Source organism: Pectinophora gossypiella, chromosome 3, assembly GCF_024362695.1.
Source record: "Pectinophora gossypiella chromosome 3, ilPecGoss1.1, whole genome shotgun sequence".
Lineage (NCBI taxonomy): Eukaryota > Metazoa > Arthropoda > Insecta > Lepidoptera > Gelechiidae > Pectinophora > Pectinophora gossypiella.
In genome coordinates this window covers 13,480,688-13,500,135 of record NC_065406.1, presented here as the reverse complement: position 1 = coordinate 13,500,135, position 19,448 = coordinate 13,480,688, and the positions used below count along the sequence as shown (strand labels likewise).

The window sequence follows — 19,448 nt, the reverse complement described above, 5'->3', positions numbered from 1 at the left end:
TAGGCTGCAATTTTATCATTACTTTCCATAAGATACTGCATAAAAAAAGTATTTTTTTGATAAATAGCCGATCATACTAAGGTTTTTAGCTATCCTGTGATAAGGAGAGATCTTCTTACGTGATAGTCGGTAGGTTAGTATTTAATTTTTTGCCCTACAGTTTATTAGTCACAACGACCTTATGCTACCGCGAAGCACTGTGCGTCGTAAAGTTCGCGGACGAGTGAAGCGCAAAGTTGAAGTCTGAACTATTTGCTCATACTTGTATGGCACGCGTTTTGCGCTTACTTGGCCCTTCCAACCTATTTCTCCTATTCCGTGGATTATACAGGGTGTCAGTGAAATCGTAACGAACACTGGGGAAGATGATTCAGACCATGGTTATGAGTTAATATAAAGTAGAATTTTCCGTCGCCAAAGTATGGAACTGATCATACATATATAAACTCACGCCTGTAATCCCTAATGGGGTGGGCAGAGCCACAAGTAATCAAGACAACTTGCAGCCACCGTTGATACGATTTCGTAAGCTGGATATGATAAACCTTATGGTGATAAGGGATCAGCCTATCGCCCATAACATTAGTCCATCATGGTATAGGACACAATCCTTCTGTCACTTCATATCAACTCAGAATCATGTATTATAAATTACATGATACATGATTTATGTATATTTATACATATCAACAGAATGCACCGGAGCGCGCAAATAAATATTTCAAATCTACTAGCAAAGCGTTATTCAATTCCTCAAAAACCGTCCATCTCCGACCAAACCCTTTATACCAGCTGCATTAAATAAACTCTTTGTGTCAAAAGGCGTGGTCGTGTATCTGACAGGTGAAGCCACACCAAACGTGTTCAAACTATCGTATTTTGTATGAAACTAACCGCTGGCAGTCGTTTCCACCGTGTAAAATATATTCATCAAAGAGAGATTTCCATTCCAGGTTATGGCTTTGAAAATATCACGATGGAGTGTATAGAATAGAATAGAATAGAAAAAGTTTATTATAAAAGGACGCCACACACAAAAAAAGACAACAACATCATATCAAATTTCCACTAAAACAATTACAAAAAAGCAAGACGGATGTTTGTCGAAATGACCATAAGGGAGTGGTGGACGTCCTGAGATAAAAGGGCCTCACTCAGCACAAGTCGCGGCGTGAACCACGACGCTGATATTATGTGGACCCTGTTGGGTGACGCACGAACATCGTATTTCATAAACATGTGTTAATGGTGTATTATATTCCAATTCAATTCCAAAATATACTTTATAATATATAGCAAATTATTTTAATAGAATTAGAGTGTACGTGTACATAGACAAATATTATCGCAAAGATGTATACGTAAATACTTAAGGTTAGAATAAAAAAAAGAAAGTTATTAATATAGGTAAAACTAGTAAACAAATGTAATAATATAAACAAATACGAATTCCATGAATGTGTATTGTGTAGTCTGTCTGTGTTAGTACCTATATGTATATCGCGCTATGTGTATATATGTATATGTCACCGTAAAATTGTAAATAACGTTAGATTATAATCTATCGATTTTAATCTCGCGAGATTGTGAACTGTCGAATAATTATGAATCGTATCATATTGCTTACAATTTAACGTATTAAATTTCGGTAGATTATAATTTATCGAAGTGAAACCGTCAAATTGTGATACGAAACGCACCTCGCGTGCTATACCATAGAGTTACAAAACTATTAAAGTGAGCATAATGTTAATTTGGGATTCTCTTAAAATGCATAAATGTTTTTGTCATAATTTTAATTATCATAATCCTTTTTGCATAACGTTTTTTAGCATAATAGTTTTACTTTCCCATAATAACATCTAGGAATACTGGTTTGTTAGGTATAACTTATTTTTGGGATTAATAAATAGATATCCATAATTCTTTTTTAGAATAATAGTGTTTTGTCATAATTTTTACAAGGCATAACAGTAGGTTAGGGTGCGGCGGGGGTGGCCCTTGGGCCACCCCTACGCCGCCAGCATGTTTATCTTACACACGAAAAGTATACTGAATGATACGTTTCAGATTTTTTAATTTTGATACATTTTTTCTTACCATGTGATGTCAGAATTATTGATTACTTACTAAATAATTAATAAATACGTACTTGATTTCACAATCTTGAAGAGCATTTATTTTATTTGACTGACACCTGTGTTTTATTCCTAACTCTATGGACACAGAACGGTCTACTGTAAGGCCGACCAATCAGGGACAGCCGTCGGACAGTTGACAATTTGACAATTGTAAGATTGTGATTTAACAGTTTTACTTCGATAGATTATAATCTGACGAATAATAATACGTTAAATTGTAAGCAGTATATTACGTTTCACAATTTCTCGACAGTTCACAATCTCGCGAGATAGATTATAATCTAACGTTATTTACAATTTTACGGTGACATATATATGTATAATGCGAGTGTCACGGGGTCGAAACCCAGCTATGGTTCTAAACCACTGAATTCGACTTTATGAGTTTAATACATGTCACAAAATATTGGTGAAGGAAAACATCGTGAGGAAACACATTCCTGACAAATGTATTTTCGGAGGTATGTGACCTAATCTGTATTGGGCTGGTTTTCCCTTCGCGGATTAGAAGGTCGCTTCTGTAAAAAAACCGGACCTATCAAATCTTTAATATCTTCTACCTTCTCTTAAAAATACTCGCGTAACATACTCGTTCATAATACACAAACTCAACGTACACTCTCATATACGTACATAAATTCGTCATAACTCTGACCCCCACACATACACACTTACATACATAAACACATAATATGCACTTATTTTGTTACTGACTTATTATCGCTATGACTACTACTATTATACTCGCATACACTAAACTCGCATACTCACACATTCATATTCCTACTTAACACACACACCCTTCGCTCTAATACTTAGATGTAAGTTTAATTTTAAGTTTCCTTTGGCAAACTATGCGCCAACATCACATGTAGTAGCATGTATCCATTTTTTTACGGTTTTAGAATATACAGGCTCCGCCTAGTTAGGGATCCTCTGTTTATTTGGATATATTTTTAATATAAGTAGCCAACCTATTTTATGTGCCTCATTGTATTGTTTTCTAGTAATAAACCATTTTTCATTTTCAGGTTGGGTAAGCGGACCCTGTGTAAAACGGGATAATGCTAAGCATGGATAATTGATATTACATAGATTTTAGGATTTATGTCCGGTTATTGGCAATAGGCTCGCCGCCTATTACACGGGACTTAAATGTAGCTGGCGAGTAGGTGCATTACTTTACACCTCTGCCTACCCCTTTGGGATATAAGAAGAAAGAAAGAAAGAAACATTTATTACTTCCGGACACCACAGACACAGACAGACAGGTGCATTACATTTAACACAGGACAGAAACCACACGGAAATCGATAAATACACAGAAAAAAAAACCAAAACAAAAAGAAAAACAAACCAAAATCATAAAAACAATAATAATAAAACTAAGTATTCTAAATGCAACGCACTGACGGTCCGATCATCTGCGGTGGAGTCCGGAATAAAAGGACCTCGCTCAGCATAAGTCGCGGCGTGAGCCACGACGCTGGTATTCTGCGGGCCCTGCCGAGTGAGGCCACGGACATCGCGGTATATATGTACATAGATACAATAAGCGTGATGCAATGTTATGATGTTCTAACTAACCTAACTAAAGTCACTCGTGCAAAAACGCATGTGAATGCATACTCTAGAAAGTTATTTTATAGTAATGTACAGTCACGAGTACTAATACACTACTACTTACTTACTACTACTACTTAGCAACTTAGCTTACTTTTACTTGCTACTTAGCAATAAGGCCGCCTATTGTACTAATTCTATTTCTCTTTTGTTTTTTCCTGTTTGTGCAATAAAGTATTTGTTATGTTATGTTATGTTAATATGTATACACTTTGAAACCATGTCACATTAACTTCTTTGACAAATTGAACCGTAAGTCTCATTAAATATAAAATATGATAGTGCGACAGGGTTCTAAAGTGGGTACATGATATTGCCCATGACTGTACTCCTTTTGAAATACGCTCCGCATATGCGTATGTGCGGAATAATATAGTATATTTATACAATAAAAAATTATGCGGTGAGCGAGTTAAGTAGTTGATAGCCAAGCAAAGTTCAATTTTACTTGGCTGTCAATTAGTTCCATAGCCTTCGTGGTCTAGTGGTTAGAGCATTAGGCTCACTATCTGGTTTCGTGTTCGATTCCACTTGTCGAAATCCCTATGTGAGACTGTTCTTCGTTTGGTAAGAACTTTTTAGGCTTGAATCATCTGAGTATCTGAAAAAGCAATACGATTCCATGCTTCAGAGGGCACGTTAAGCCGTTAGGCCCAGCTATTAGCCGTAAAAACACCTCCACCAAATCCCAAATGGAGCAGCGTGGTGGATTCAGGGGGCCTGTGCTCAGCAGTGGGACGTATTTAGTCTGTTTATGTTATGCTTATGTCAAATATTTAAACACACGTTCATTGATTGTTTATTTTTTTATTTGCGAACTGTCACGCGCATTTTATCTTCATTCTAGAGCATTATGAAGACTATTCGAACCATCCGCAACGCTCTGAAATCAGCCTAACCTCGATAAACCCTTCCTACGTCTTACTTATACAGAACACAAAACCGGGACCCTCATCAGATGTCCATCAACAGCAGCAGATTAACGTTTCATTAGTTCACTTTACACAAATCCGCATCGCCAACCTGAAGCTTCTAATGAACATTGATTGGGTTGCCCTCACCGTCCAGGGTTTGCTCGGACCAAATGTTTGTTGCCCGTAATAGCCTTTGTTTAGTATTCATTCACAGGATTCATACTAAATTCATTCTTCCCTTCATTCTCTCTCTGTTCGCCCAACCTCCGCAGCGTCAATACGTGTATTTAGTGTATTGTGTTTTGTAACTGTTTTCTTTCATATATAAATAAATAACAAGTGATTGTAAAAGTGACTTTTTGTTAATAACGCCCTGCTGCATTAGAACATTCTTTTATCAATCAAAATAGTGAACATTTTGTGGTCCTTCGAGTCGTGAGGGTCATTGTGCGCGTGAACAAGATCGCCATTTTGTGAAAAATTGTGTCTAATCTTTGTCTCAAGGAGGTCGTCACGTGACCAAGTGATCCATTCTTTCAACATTCGTCAATTCATTCAGATTGTGCTGCACTCTGGCGGGCGGCGGGCAGAAGCAACCTATATTTGTCAATATCGGTCTTAAAACACTCGAGTCCAGGCCAAAAAATTGACACAAAAAAAAAGAAGCGACAGGCTTATTTCAACGTCATCAGGCTTCTTTCATTTTTTCTATTGTTTTACTACGTGCTATTTTTTCGACATGACGGAACAAGATAATCTTCAAGAATTACAACAATTAAAACAACAGAGAAGTTCATTAAAAGGAAAACTCACACGCATATGTAATTTCATACAAAGTTATAGTGCTACGAACAATACACTTCATGAGATCAAGGCGCGTCAAGCCGAACTGGAGAAAATTTTCATTAGATTCGACGAGTTGCAATCTGCGATCGAGTGCTGCGAATGCGATGATCCAGAACGTCAAGAGATTTACGAACAAGAACGACAAACTTTTGAAGACAAATATTACTTGGCGAAGTCGAAAATGGACGCCTTACTAACTGGGCCTATTATTACCGCACGATTGTCAACAGATCATCAACAGCTTAGTTCGACCTTGAATCACGATACCATGTACAAGAAACCACGCGTTAAGTTACCTCAACTGGAATTACCAAGGTTCGATGGTGATATTCGGCAATGGCCGGCATTCAAGAATATCTTCATGGCTTCCGTAGATGACACCGACATACCAGTGGTCAACAAATTACAATATCTGAAGTCGTCACTCACGGGAGAAGCAGCGATCCTTATATCCTCATTGCTAGTGACGGAGGAAAATTATACCAAGGCCATGGAAATTCTATCAAGAAGGTACGAAAATAAAACAATAATTGTTAACTATCACTTGAAATCGATCACAAATTTTGCAACTATCACGAGATATAACCTTAAAGATTTCTTAGTAACATTACAACAAAGTTTAGACTCATTAAAGGCTATTAAGCTACCAGTTGACAGTTGGGACGCATTATTAGTGTTTATAATATCTCAAAAACTTGATAATTCATTGCGAGCTGCATGGGAGCTCAATAGAAAGGAAAATACGATTCCTACAATGTGTGAATTGCTTGAGTTCCTTAACGCGCGTAGAACTGCATTTGAAATGTTAAATGCTGATAAGTACATTGATAAGACATATGTCAAAACATCCCATGTCACATCTGCCGTAAATTCATCTTGCATATTGTGTCAAAACCAACATCAATTGCACAAGTGTCCTAATTACCTAGAACTCTCAGTTAATGATCGTATAAAAATGATTAAAGCTAAATCATTGTGTTATAACTGTTTACAGCCCTACCGAGCAAATCATGTGTGCTCAAAATACAAATGTCTAACATGCCATGGTAGACATCACACCAGTATACATATGGACAGAAATCTACAGCAACAGCAGGTTAGCTTTGCTTCTGCGGATTTATATTGCAATGACTTACCTCCGGTGCAATCTAACATTGTTTCTCTACCTACTGCTACTTCTATGGGTACACCCAATTCTAGCTACACTCACCTGCAACCACATGCAACTGCTACTTCTATAGGTACACCTAACTCTAGCTACACTCACCTGCAACCACATGCAACCACTATTTCTATGGGTACACCCAACCTTAGCTACACTCACCTGCAACCATATGCAACTGCTACTTCTATAGGTACACCTAACTCTAGCTATACTCACCTGCAACCACATGCAACCACTACTTCTATGGGTACACCCAATTCTAGCTACACTCCCCTGCAACCACATGCAACCGCTACTTCTATAGGTACACCTAACACTGGCTACACTCAAATGCAACCACATGCATCTACTGACAACATTCAATTGCCTAACACTACACACACTCACGCTACGCCTTCTACTGTGCTTTCATCTCATACTAACAGACATCAAATATTGCTTTCCACAGCCATCATCCAAATCCAAGATGCATCCGGAAAGTGGATAAACGCTCGAGCTCTCCTGGACGCAGGTAGCGAGGTCAACATTGCTACCCACAGACTGGCATCCATGCTTCAGCTTGCATGTAAAGGTGATATTTGTAATATTAGTGGCGTAGGTAACACCCAAAAACAATCCCAAATGAGTATTCATACTAGTATTTCTTCACGTTATACTAACTACAAGGCTGATCTCACATTCATAGTGTTAGATAATATAGCAGTGCCGCTACCACACAACTATATACCTACACATACCTGGCACATACCAACTAAACAAGCACACACACTTGCTGACCCTACTTTTTTCATACCTAGCTCAATTGACTTGCTTATTGGAGCTGAGCTCTTCTACTCCATACTACTGACAGGACGTATAAAACTTGGTTCATGCTTACCTTTCTTAATTGAAACTACCCTAGGATGGGTTGTATCAGGTTCTTACATTCCTGATTCTAGTGAGCTTACTTCTGACTGCACTACACCTGTTAGCATGCATTTATCATCTACTCCCACAGATGGCATACTCCAATCTTTCTGGGAACAGGAGGAAGTACTGTCTACACAAAAGTTAATCTCTCCTGAAGACAAATACTGTGAGGAGTTGTACACCTCAACCACTACACAGGATGATACTGGTAGATATACTGTGGATTTGCCTTTACAGGCAGAGAAAGTGAATGAATTAGGTAATTCATTTAATACTGCTTATCACTGCCTACTTAAACTGGAATCAAGGCTTACTAAGGACCCTGACCTCTATACTCAATATAAGGCATTTATCAATGAATTTATTGAGCTTGGCCATGCGCACTACATCCACAGCTTCTCTCCTACTGACTCACATGCATATTATGTACCTCACTTACCAGTACTTAAACCAGATAGTGCATCTACAAAGATGCGTACTGTTTTCAATGCAAGTGCTAAATCTTCCAGTGGCTTATCACTCAATGATGTGCTTTATGAAGGTCCTAACATTTATAATGACATTTTTGATATCATATTAAGATTCAGACTATACAAATATGCTTTTTCTTGTGATATTGTTAAAATGTTTAGAAATATCAGAATTAATCCACAACATACACCTTTACAAAGAATTTTATGGCGAAATTCAAAGTCTGAACAATTACAATGTCTAGAGTTAGATACTGTCACCTACGGTGTCAAAAGTGCACCTTACCTTGCTTGTCGCACTATGCTAGACTTAGCTGACAGACACACTGTCACTCACCCATATGCATCAGACTGTATAAAGTCTAGTTCATACATGGACGACTACTTATGTGGCGCTCAATCAATAGAGCAATGTATCCAATTATGTACTGAGCTTACTGACTTATTAGGGACAGCAGGTTTTCAGCTTCATAAGTGGTCTACTAACCACCCTCACATTTATACACACATATTGAGCTTAAATCCCTCAAGTCAAAATAACACTCTACTAGATGAAAACAACACTTACAGTTTTACTCTTCATGAATCGGTTAAAACTCTCGGCTTACAGTGGCTACCTACACAAGATACACTTAATATTTGTATACCTAACTTCACAGAGAATACCCCCTGTACTAAAAGAAATATCTTATCTCAAATTGCCCAAATATTTGATCCTCTGGGTTTGCTAGCCCCTACTACTATTTTAGCTAAAACTCTCATGCAGAACATTTGGAAGAATAACATTGATTGGGACTCTATTATACCTAATGATTTATTAGAAACTTGGCTAAAGTTAATGAGCCAACTTCATGCTTTAAAGTCCATTCACATTCCCAGGTTTTATTTTTCTGATGTTCCTACACAAATTATTCTAATAGGATTCAGTGATGCTTCCCATAAAGCCTATGGTGCTTGCTTATACTTAAGGGCAACATATCCTAATAAACAACCTACTTGCACTCTAGTAACTGCTAAGTCCAAAGTTGCTCCTATCAAAAAACAACAGTCTATCCCTAGATTAGAACTGTGTGGAGCACTACTTTTAGCTAAATTATTGACTAAATTCAAGGAAGCTACTAATAATAAAATTACTATACATAATTTGTATTTATTTACAGACTCATCCATCGTTCTAAGTTGGATCAAATCACCTTTCAAACACAAACATGATATTTATGTCACTCACCGTCTCATGCATATTATTGACACTACTAGCAGTGAGGACTGGTACTATGTGAACACTAAACAGAATCCAGCTGACTTAATCACTCGAGGAGTCATGCCTAATGCACTACCATCATGCTCTCTATGGTGGCAAGGCCCCCTGTGGCTAGAACAGGACATATCTTTATGGCCTATCTCTATTCCAATGGATAGTGATATAACACAGAATAATGATGATATAATATCTACTGCTCAAGTGTTTAATATTTGCTCTACAACAGGTATTAATTATTCATTTTTCTATGAGCATTTTAAAAGGTTTTCTAGCTATACTAACTTGTCTAGATCAATGTCATACTTATTCAGATTCATACATAATTTGAAAAACAAGCATAATAAACTTACTTCTCATTTATCTGTTTCAGAGCTTAAACACTCACAGACTTTCATTCTACAGGCCACACAACATCATTCATTCCATAAGGAAATTCAAGAATTAGAGACTTTACAACACAACACTAACATACATACCCAACCTCTGACAAACTCTCACAAATTATATACTTTTACTTCTAGCCCTATTAGAAAACTGAACCCTTTCTTAGATAATGACAACATCTTAAGAGTTGGAGGTCGCATACAGCACTCAGACATACCATACAATCAGGCTCACCCTATCATACTCCCAAACAAAGACCACATAACCACACTGATCATACGTCACTATCACTACAAACTTCTTCACGCTGGCATACAGAACACACTCTACAACATAAGACTTACATATTGGCCTATAGGTGGTAGACGTGAAGTAAAGAAATGTATACATTCTTGTACTAGATGTATTAGGTATCGTGGATCAGTCTGTGGACAGCAAATGTCTAACTTACCCGCACCTCGAGTCACGCTTACTCGTGCATTTACCCACGTAGGGATTGATTTTAGTGGCGCCATAGCCATAAGGAGTTCTATGACTAGAAACTGTAGATATTCTAAAGGTTACATATGTTTATTTGTGTGTATGGCTACTCGTGCAATTCACTTGGAGTTGGTCACTGATTTGTCCACTCAAGCCTTTATATGCTCCCTGAAAAGATTTGTATCTAGACGAGGTATTCCTACTTGTTTGTATACTGATAATGCAACCAATTTTAAAGGCTCTAAATCAGAATTACATGACTTATATAAGATGTTTTTAAATGACAAATGTTACAGTGAAATAACAGACTTCTGCGCCTCAAACTGCATTGAATTTAAATTTACTATTCCTTTAGCAAGCCATATGGGCGGTATATACGAGGCAGGCATTAAATCTGTTAAATCATTGCTTAAAAGATACTTATTTAGTACTAAACTGACTTATGAGTTACTTTACACTGTGTTGGTACAGGTAGAAGGGATTCTGAACTCTAGGCCCTTATATCCTATAACTGATTTGCCTAATGACTTAACTTGCTTGACCCCTGCTCATTTTATCATTGGCACAGCTCTAACTGACTTACCTGAACCTAATCAGCTTGACATTAATGAAAATAGATTAAATGTTTATAAAAGAATAATACAAATAAAACAAAGATTTTGGAAACAATTTTATTCTTGCTACTTATCAGAATTGCAAACTAGAAATAAATGGTTTAATGTTCATAAAAACTTAAATTGTGGAGACTTAGTTATCATTAAAGATGAGGCTACTCCTCCTACTTTTTGGCCCTTGGGCAGACTCGTTTCTACGAATATTAATAAGACTGATGGTCTAATTAGATCAGTAGTTGTTCGTACTTCTAAAGGTAACTTTACTAGACCTATACATAAATTAATTTTATTGCCAAGTAAGACTGAATGATACTTTGTAATGTACCTAACTACTTTTGTCATATGTATAAATTACCTAATTTAAGTACCTACTTGCTTGTATTAAGCTATTTAACTTAAGATAAATTACTTTAAATTACTTACTTACCTTCGTATTATGCATAATGTTAAACTTTGAATGATATCATACCTACTCTATTTAGCCTATAACTTGTATCCTATCTATATAATAATAACATAAAAAAAATATATCTTACCTTGTTAATCCTATAATTTTATCTACTTTAAATCTTGCTATAAATTTGTTTTGTAAAATATGCAAAATACTTGCCATTTAAATATTCATACTTTATTAAGTACATACTCAATCTATTAATTATATAGAGTAAAGTTTGACTATAGTTTGCCTACTGTGTAACACTACCCCTAACTTAACTTACTAAATTAAAATTACTTACCTTACTTACCTTTACCAAATATACTTACTGTTACTATGTTCTTACTGCCTTTGTTGCTATTGATGTAGATAATAATTATCTTGTGTACTTAATACTTAAGGATCTATTCTTCTAATTAATGATATTAGGATATCTTAATCTTGTGATAATAATGGTCTACATATTAAGGTTGGTTCTATTTGCTACTTAAATAAAAAACAGGACTCCTAAAGTCAAACATTTATTTTTATATAAACTTTATTTTAAGTTTTTCACCTTTTTAGGGGTGGCGAGAAATGTTTAGTATTCATTCACAGGATTCATACTAAATTCATTCTTCCCTTCATTCTCTCTCTGTTCGCCCAACCTCCGCAGCGTCAATACGTGTATTTAGTGTATTGTGTTTTGTAACTGTTTTCTTTCATATATAAATAAATAACAAGTGATTGTAAAAGTGACTTTTTGTTAATAACGCCCTGCTGCATTAGAACATTCTTTTATCAATCAAAATAGTGAACAGCCTTCACTAAGTAATAATGTTCATTAGGGTCGGATTCCCGATTGACAATGCTTATTTCATCTTGTTTTGTTTTCGCAAAGTTTAGTTCAGTTTTTGGGGTAATATTAGGTTGTCAGAATGTAGTGTTGTGAGAAGTTATGTCTTTGGAAGTTCCGTGCAATGAACTGCCACCTCTACCCCAATGACTACTTCAACGACGTTTTTGTATTTGTTTTTTTTTTTATTATTTCGTTTTGTCTGTGTTAGTTATTGTACTAGTTTTAGTCTATGTTGTGTTTCATATTGTAATAAAAGTTTAAGTTTTCACTCGACGAATATAAACTTTTAATGGTATCATTATTTCTAATAATCTATTTACCTTTTTGTTTTGGTTGCTTTAGTTTTAATGATACTTTTTTAATGTTAATTTATTATAACGGAAAGAAACAGAACCCTTACGGATTCGTCACGTCTCTCTATCCGACCGCATGTCACGGCCATTTTTTAAATTTTCTAGCAACAAAGCATGCAAGTAAGTTCACAAAGAGAAAATTTAAATCAAACAAATTTCTGACTTGAACCCGCAGCTCTTGGCCGCCTGTTGTGCTTTTCTGTGTATGTTGTCCTTATCTCTGCACTTTGTGTCCATTGTGCTCAATAAAGTATTTTATCTATCTATTTATCTATCTTTTCTTGGTGACACCAGAGTTGATGAAGTTGGTATTCCACCTTACAACCGACACGATAAGAAGACTACAAGGAATCAGCCATGAAAAGAATTTGTATTTATCATGTAAATAGCAACAATTTGAAACAATACTGGTTCCATAAATCTTGAGATTTTCCCCCTAAGTTTCAACCACGTGGGTCCCAAGCGACCTCCATTATCGCGTCAGACTAGTCCCAACCCACGTATCAAGTAGACGTGATACTTGGCACGTCTTCAATAATGTTATTATAAATTATATCTCTAAGGAGTTAAAACATGCTTGGATGCTCAAAACGCCTGAAGGAACTAAGTGCCAATTAAAACTGTCTGGTGTAAAGTATTCTAGTGAGTACGGAAAAGTTCTTTGCACCTTTTACCTTACTAGTCCGGCCAAGTAGTTAATGTCGTTTGCGGAAAATCTACTATAAGTCATGTTTTATGCTCTTAAGACCGAGATTTCAAGATACAATAGTTAAACAATGGGGTTTGGATTTATAAAGTACATTCGGTCTTAGGAGGATATATCAATCATAAACATCAACAGCCTATACTTCCCACTTCTGGGCGCAGGCTTCCCATCAATCAACCGGAGAGGATATAGAGCATGCTCCACCACGCTGCTCCACTATGGGTTGATGGAGGTGTCTTTTGCGGCTAACAGCTAGGACCAACGGCGTAACGTGCCCTCCGAAGCACGGAATCATCTTACTTTTTCGGACAATCAGGTGATTAAAGCCTGCAATGTTCTTACCAAACAAAGAACAGTCTTACAAAGTGATTTAGACAATGTCCTCATTGGGAATCGAACCCGGACTTCCGGTGCCTAACCACTAGACCAGAGACGCCGGCATAGCATCACGCCTGTGTCCCCAAAGGGATAGGCAGAGGTGTCTTATTCCTCGCCAGCTATGTTTAAGTCCCACATAATAGGGGGCGAGCCCATTGCCATTAACCGGGTACAAAAGTTGGAAAGCACGTGTAAATAAGTAACTAGTATGTCAATTTAGGAAGACAGTGGTGCTAATTCCTGTAAATACCATCTAATTTTATTTTAAGTTATATCTGTCATTTTCTTATCCGCCGAAAAGGAAAGGGACGGGTAATCGACAAGCATAAAATTTATGGAACACACGTCAGTTTTAAGCACAAATCTAAACCAACCGTCTAAAAATTTTACATCATTCAATAACCCGACACAGTTAAGTAGACAGCACGTCAAACGGATTGCATACCAGCGACGTACCTTTTGATTCGCCCGGGTTATTCATTCATTTACTCATTCTTGCTAAAATTAAGAGCTGTGAATCATCCGTCCCTTTCCTTTTCGACGGATATGAAAATGACGGATATAACTTAAAATAAAATTAGGCGGTGTCTGCAGGAATCGGGGCCACTGGCTTCTGAAATACAGTTATACTAGTTTAGGAGCCAGGGCCTTATTTATAATTGTTTGTTGTACTGACTAAACTTTCTTTCTTTCTTTCTTTCTTTCTTTCTCTCTTTCTTTCTTTCTCTCTTTCTCTCTTTCTCTCTTTCTCTCTTTCTTTCTTTCTTTCTTTCTATCTTTCTTTCTATCTATCTATCTATCTATCTTTCTTTCTTTCTTTCTTTCTTTCTTTCTTTCTTTCTTTCTTTCTTTCTTTCTTTCTTTCTTTCTTTCTTTCTTTCTTTCTTTCTTTCTTTCTTTCTTTCTTTCTAACTACCACGGAAAAGAAGAAAGATCCTTTCGTATGAGATTTTGTACGCGCACTTTGTATGAGAACCGCTGTCGCCGATTCAACCCTACTCTCTTTTACTACTACTCCTACAAACCGATAACTATAGCTCTACTGCTTCTCAAATTCCATAGCCACCTTACCGGCAATGTATATTTTATGTGATAGGCTGCAATTTTATCATTACTTTTCGTAAGATACTGCTTACAAAAGTATTTTTTGATAAATAGCCGATCATACTAAGGTCTTTAGCGTTTCTGGGATAAGGAGGCTCCCTCATTCAGCGCTTATCGCTATCGACCCACTAGGGTCGATTAATTCTTTCAAATATTTTTCCTCTCAGACGACGCCCTGAGCCGAGGTTCGCGCCCAACTGGGCACCCTCAGGCCTGTTGTCTTAAACGTTGTACCGGGTGAGAGCCTTCAGCGCTCCCCATTTGTCCGGCCAAGTAGTTAATGCCATCTGCGGAAAATCTACAATAAGTGACGTCAAAAAAAAATGGGATATGGAGGGATCTCCTTGCATGATAGTCGCCAACTTAGTATTTCATTTTTTGCACTGCAGATTATAATTCACAAGGCGACCTTTTAATATACGTACTATCGCGGAGCTCTGTGCGTCGTAAAGTTCGCGGATAAGTGAAGTGCAAAGTTGAAGTCAGAACTATTTGCTCATACTTGCATGTCGAGCGTTTCGCTCTTACTTGGGCCTTCCAACATCTTTCTTCTATTCTGTGGATTATACAGGGTGTCAGTGATATCGTAACAAATACTGGGGAAGATGATTCAGACCATGATTATGAGTTAATATCAAGTGAAATTTTCCTTGCATGATAGTCGATATGATTTTCTGCGCTGCAGGTTATAACGCACAAGACGACCTTTTGATATAACTATCGCGGAGTTCCGTGTATTACAATGTTTGCAGTCGAGTGGAGTGCAAAGTTGAATCAAATCAAATGAAATCAAATCAAATACACTTTATTGCACAGAACTAAATTTCAACAATTTGGGCGGCCTTATTGCTCTAGAGCAATTTCTTCCAGGCAATCACCAAAAGGAAACAAACATTTACCAACAACTTGGATGCGGGATGGTGCAAAAAAATAAATACCTAAAAGTAAAACTAAAGTTAATATAATAAATAATCTATACGTACATACGTATATTAATGAATACACAATATATTACAATACATATTAACTAAAATTATACCTAACCATAATCTAAGGAAACTATAATAATATATAATAGACTAAACACACAGATACAAAACAAGTGTTGAAACAAATAAAATACATCAAAGAAAAAGAGTTTGTTGAAGTGTGAAACATCTGCTCATATTTGTATGGCGCGCGTTTCGCGCTCACTTGGCTCTTCCAACCTCTTTCCACTATTTCGTAGTAAAACTACCCCACACTACAATTCCTAAGACGGTATTAATTATTATGCTGGACAAATGGGTGTTGTTCAGACCTTTCACTCACTTACCAATTTACTTGATAAACTTCCTAATTAAGTAAAAGGCGAGCCCAAAGAGAAATGTAGGCTGTTATTTTTCACTCTAGTAATACGTAAGCTTCTAATGTGTCCCAGGCTCATTAATCATGTCGTTAGAATATAAAAGAAAATGGCCATTTTTATAGTAGCCAATAAACAACAATATAACGTAACTAAATTTTTGTGTCAGGATCGTAGTAAGTGGAATTGCGTGGTGTCTGCCTACCCCAACGGCAAATAGGCGTGATATTATATATTATAGTCATAGATATAATAGTCACTTTAGAACCTTGTCGCACTATCGTATCTGACATTTAATCAAATCAAATCAAATATACTTTATTGCACAGAACTAAAAATTCAACAATCAGACAAAACACATGAATACAGTACAATTTGGGCGGCCTTATTGCTCTAGAGCAATTTCTTCCAGGCAACCAACAAAAGGAAACAAACATTTATAGCTTGGATGCGGGATGGTGCAACAAAAAAAAAATAAAAATTAATAAAATAAAAATAAATAAATACCTAAAAGTTAATATAATAAATACTTTAACGAGAATTACGGTTTAATTTGTCAAAAAAGTTAATGTGACATGGTATCAAAGTGTATACATATTAGTACTCATGACCGTACGTAACATAACAAAGTAGCACCTTGTATCTATGAAAGGATAGGATAGTACACCTACTCCCCGCCAGCTGTAATAGAGAGCGAGTCATCTTTATTTTTTTAAGGAACTCAGTATGGAAAGTTCCTCATTGGGAAATATTCTAGAACATACATATTCCTACCCCGAACGTTACCTTTGATGTTAATATAACGTAGGTAAGATGAATAATTATAGGGCGTATGGTTACTGGTGACCAATCCCCCGACGACGCGGCGACGCTCTATTAATGTTTCATCGTGTTAAATAGAGACTCAATTTACCGCTGTCGGTTTTCACAACACACCAGGGAAGATTACAGAAATTGAGCACAGAGGTTCCTATTACTACTAAAAGGTAACCTTCAAATGTGGCTACTAAGTATATCCGTTAAAACAGAGACACGCATTGACTTGCATTCAGTCATATAAAGTGGATGACTTTTAGTAAGACAGGAATACTACGCAACGACATTCGATAATAACCTTGTTAATGTGTATCCGTTAAAAGGGAGACACGCGTTGACATGAATTCCTATAAAGTTGATAACTTTTAGTAAAACAGGCAATAATATGCAACGACTGTCAACAACCTTGTTAACAACAGTGATCGATAAGTGTATTCGTTAAAACAGGGACACGCATTGCCATGCATTTTTATAGAGTTTATAACTTTTAGTAAGGCAGACAATAATACCCAACGACGAACTGTCGACAACAACCTTGTTAACATCAGTGATCGATACGTGTATTTGTAAAAACGGAGACACGCGTTGACATACATTCCTATAAACTTGATAACTTTTAGTGTGACAGGCAATAATAGGCAACGATTGTCGACAACAACCTTGTTAACAACAGTGATCGATACGTGTATTCGTTAAAACAGAGACACGCGTTGACATGCATTTTTATAAAGTTGATAACTTTTAGCATGACAGGCAATAATACGCAACGATTGTCAACAACCTTGTTAACATTAGTGATAGATAAGTGTATTCGTTAAAACAGAGACACGCGTTGACATGCATCACTATAAACTTGATAACTTTTAGTAAGATATGCAATAATACGCAACGACAGTCGATCATAATCTTGTTAACATCAGCAATCGAGACAGGCACGGTGAAGTTAACAAGATTATTGCCAGATCAGTGTCGATTCGACCGGGCGATATACGTTAGCCATTTTCTACACGTCAGTTTGGGCCTATTTTAATTAGGGCATTATTTATCACGCCTACAGCAAAAACAGTTTCTTCTAATAAATTGCCGGGTAATTCAACCGTAACCCTTGTTTCTGTTATATTTTCTACATGTAGTTGATTTATCGTTCATTTATATTACCGTCAGCTTTGTTGTGAAATTATTTGTTGTTTTATTCGGGCATTGAACTTACAACGTTTTCTTTCGTGGTTGTGTTAGGGTTCAATCTGAATCTTTTACAATTCTTGGTATTTTAAAAAGATTTGGTACTTATATTGTAAAGTTGACTTTTTGAGATGGATTTATCATTACGAATGAATAAAAACTTTATTGCACGGAGAAATACAAATCAACCCCACCGGCGTGATCGATGGTTTTCCTCGTTCAGCGCTTATCAGTATCGACCCACGAGGTCGATTAATTCTTTCAAATATTATCCTCTCAGACGACCCTGAGCCGAAGTTCGCGCCCAATTGGGCACACTCAGGCCTATTGTCTGAATGTTTGTACCGGGTGAGAGCATTTAGTGCTCCCTATTGGTTTGGCGAAATAGTTAATGTCTTTACGGCAAATGTACAATAAGTCACCTTAAAACAACTGTCGTTTGTCATAATCGTTTGCAACTTAGCTACCTCCCCTGCACTGAAGCTCTAATGACGTCACAACAAATATACTGGTTTCTAAATCATTCTGTCAAGCTCTACACAAGAATATTATAAACAGTAAAAGGTATTCTTTCATAAAAAGTGTAATTTGTCACTGTTTCCTGTTTTCACTATGCAAATTGTTCAATCTACGGCACTGGTGTTCGCATAAATTACCTGCGCGGTCACTTTTTAAATTAATAAGGCGGTGCACGAACGAAACGAATAAGTTTCTGCAATTTAAAGGCAATTTTATCTTTAATTGAATTATATTATTTACTTTTTTTAATAGTCATACATACATGAACAGCCTATATACGTCCCTCTGTTGGGGACAGGGCTCCACTCAATCAACCGGAGGGGATATGGAGCATACTCCACCACGCTGCTCCACTGCGGTTTGGTGGAGGTGTTTTAACAATTAATAGTTATCGAAAATTATATAGTGGTTACGTAGATTGATTTTTAAATAGGCGATTAAAGGTAAGTGTACTTATTGTTGACCTAGAAAGAGAAATGAAAGAAAATGAGTATAATAAACTTATGATATCAATTATATATCCTGTTGATGAATCCGTGATAACCCTGCTCAAAATGCGTGACTTAATCTTAGTGTTTTGAGTTCGATTCCCATTCATAATATTTGGCGCATATATCATTGATATAATGTGGTTTCTAGGGAGTTAAACACACCAGCGGGCTTAGCACCGTAAGCACGCGACTCTTTCTCGCCGCGACAGAGATCGTCTGTCTCTTTCTGTGCAGTACTGTGAGAGAGTGACGGGTGACGTATGTCGAGGCGAGAAAGAGTCGTAGGTGAGAAGTGGGTTTATATACTATACACCTCTGTATATACGGGGATACAGGCGTGATATGTGTTCTATTTTTTACTCTTCATCCTCATACCATATATTTTTTAATATAATACTTTCTTTACGGTCACGAGTATGTATATACTCTTTGATACCATGTCACATTCACTTTTTTGCCAAATTAAACCGTTA

The 19,448-nt window shown here is 36.7% G+C and overlaps 2 protein-coding genes across 4 annotated transcripts in view; one reads left to right on the top strand and one right to left on the bottom strand.

Annotated features, from left to right (window-relative positions):
- Positions 1 to 19,448, bottom strand: part of LOC126382086 (5-hydroxytryptamine receptor 2A) — a 173,531-nt gene that overhangs the window by 54,463 nt on the left and 99,620 nt on the right. The window lies entirely within an intron of this gene.
- On the top strand, positions 4,918 to 12,036 carry LOC126382065 (uncharacterized). Of its 2 annotated transcripts, XM_050031758.1 has the most exons (3): positions 4,918 to 6,034; positions 6,519 to 6,620; positions 7,138 to 12,036. In XM_050031758.1, exon 3 carries the CDS (start codon positions 7,239 to 7,241, stop codon positions 11,115 to 11,117), a length of 3,879 nt encoding a protein of 1,292 aa, XP_049887715.1. In that variant the 5' UTR covers positions 4,918 to 6,034; positions 6,519 to 6,620; positions 7,138 to 7,238; the 3' UTR covers positions 11,118 to 12,036. The 2 variants fall into 2 exon arrangements, with proteins under 2 accessions (XP_049887715.1, XP_049887716.1); XM_050031759.1 differs by lacking the exon at positions 6,519 to 6,620.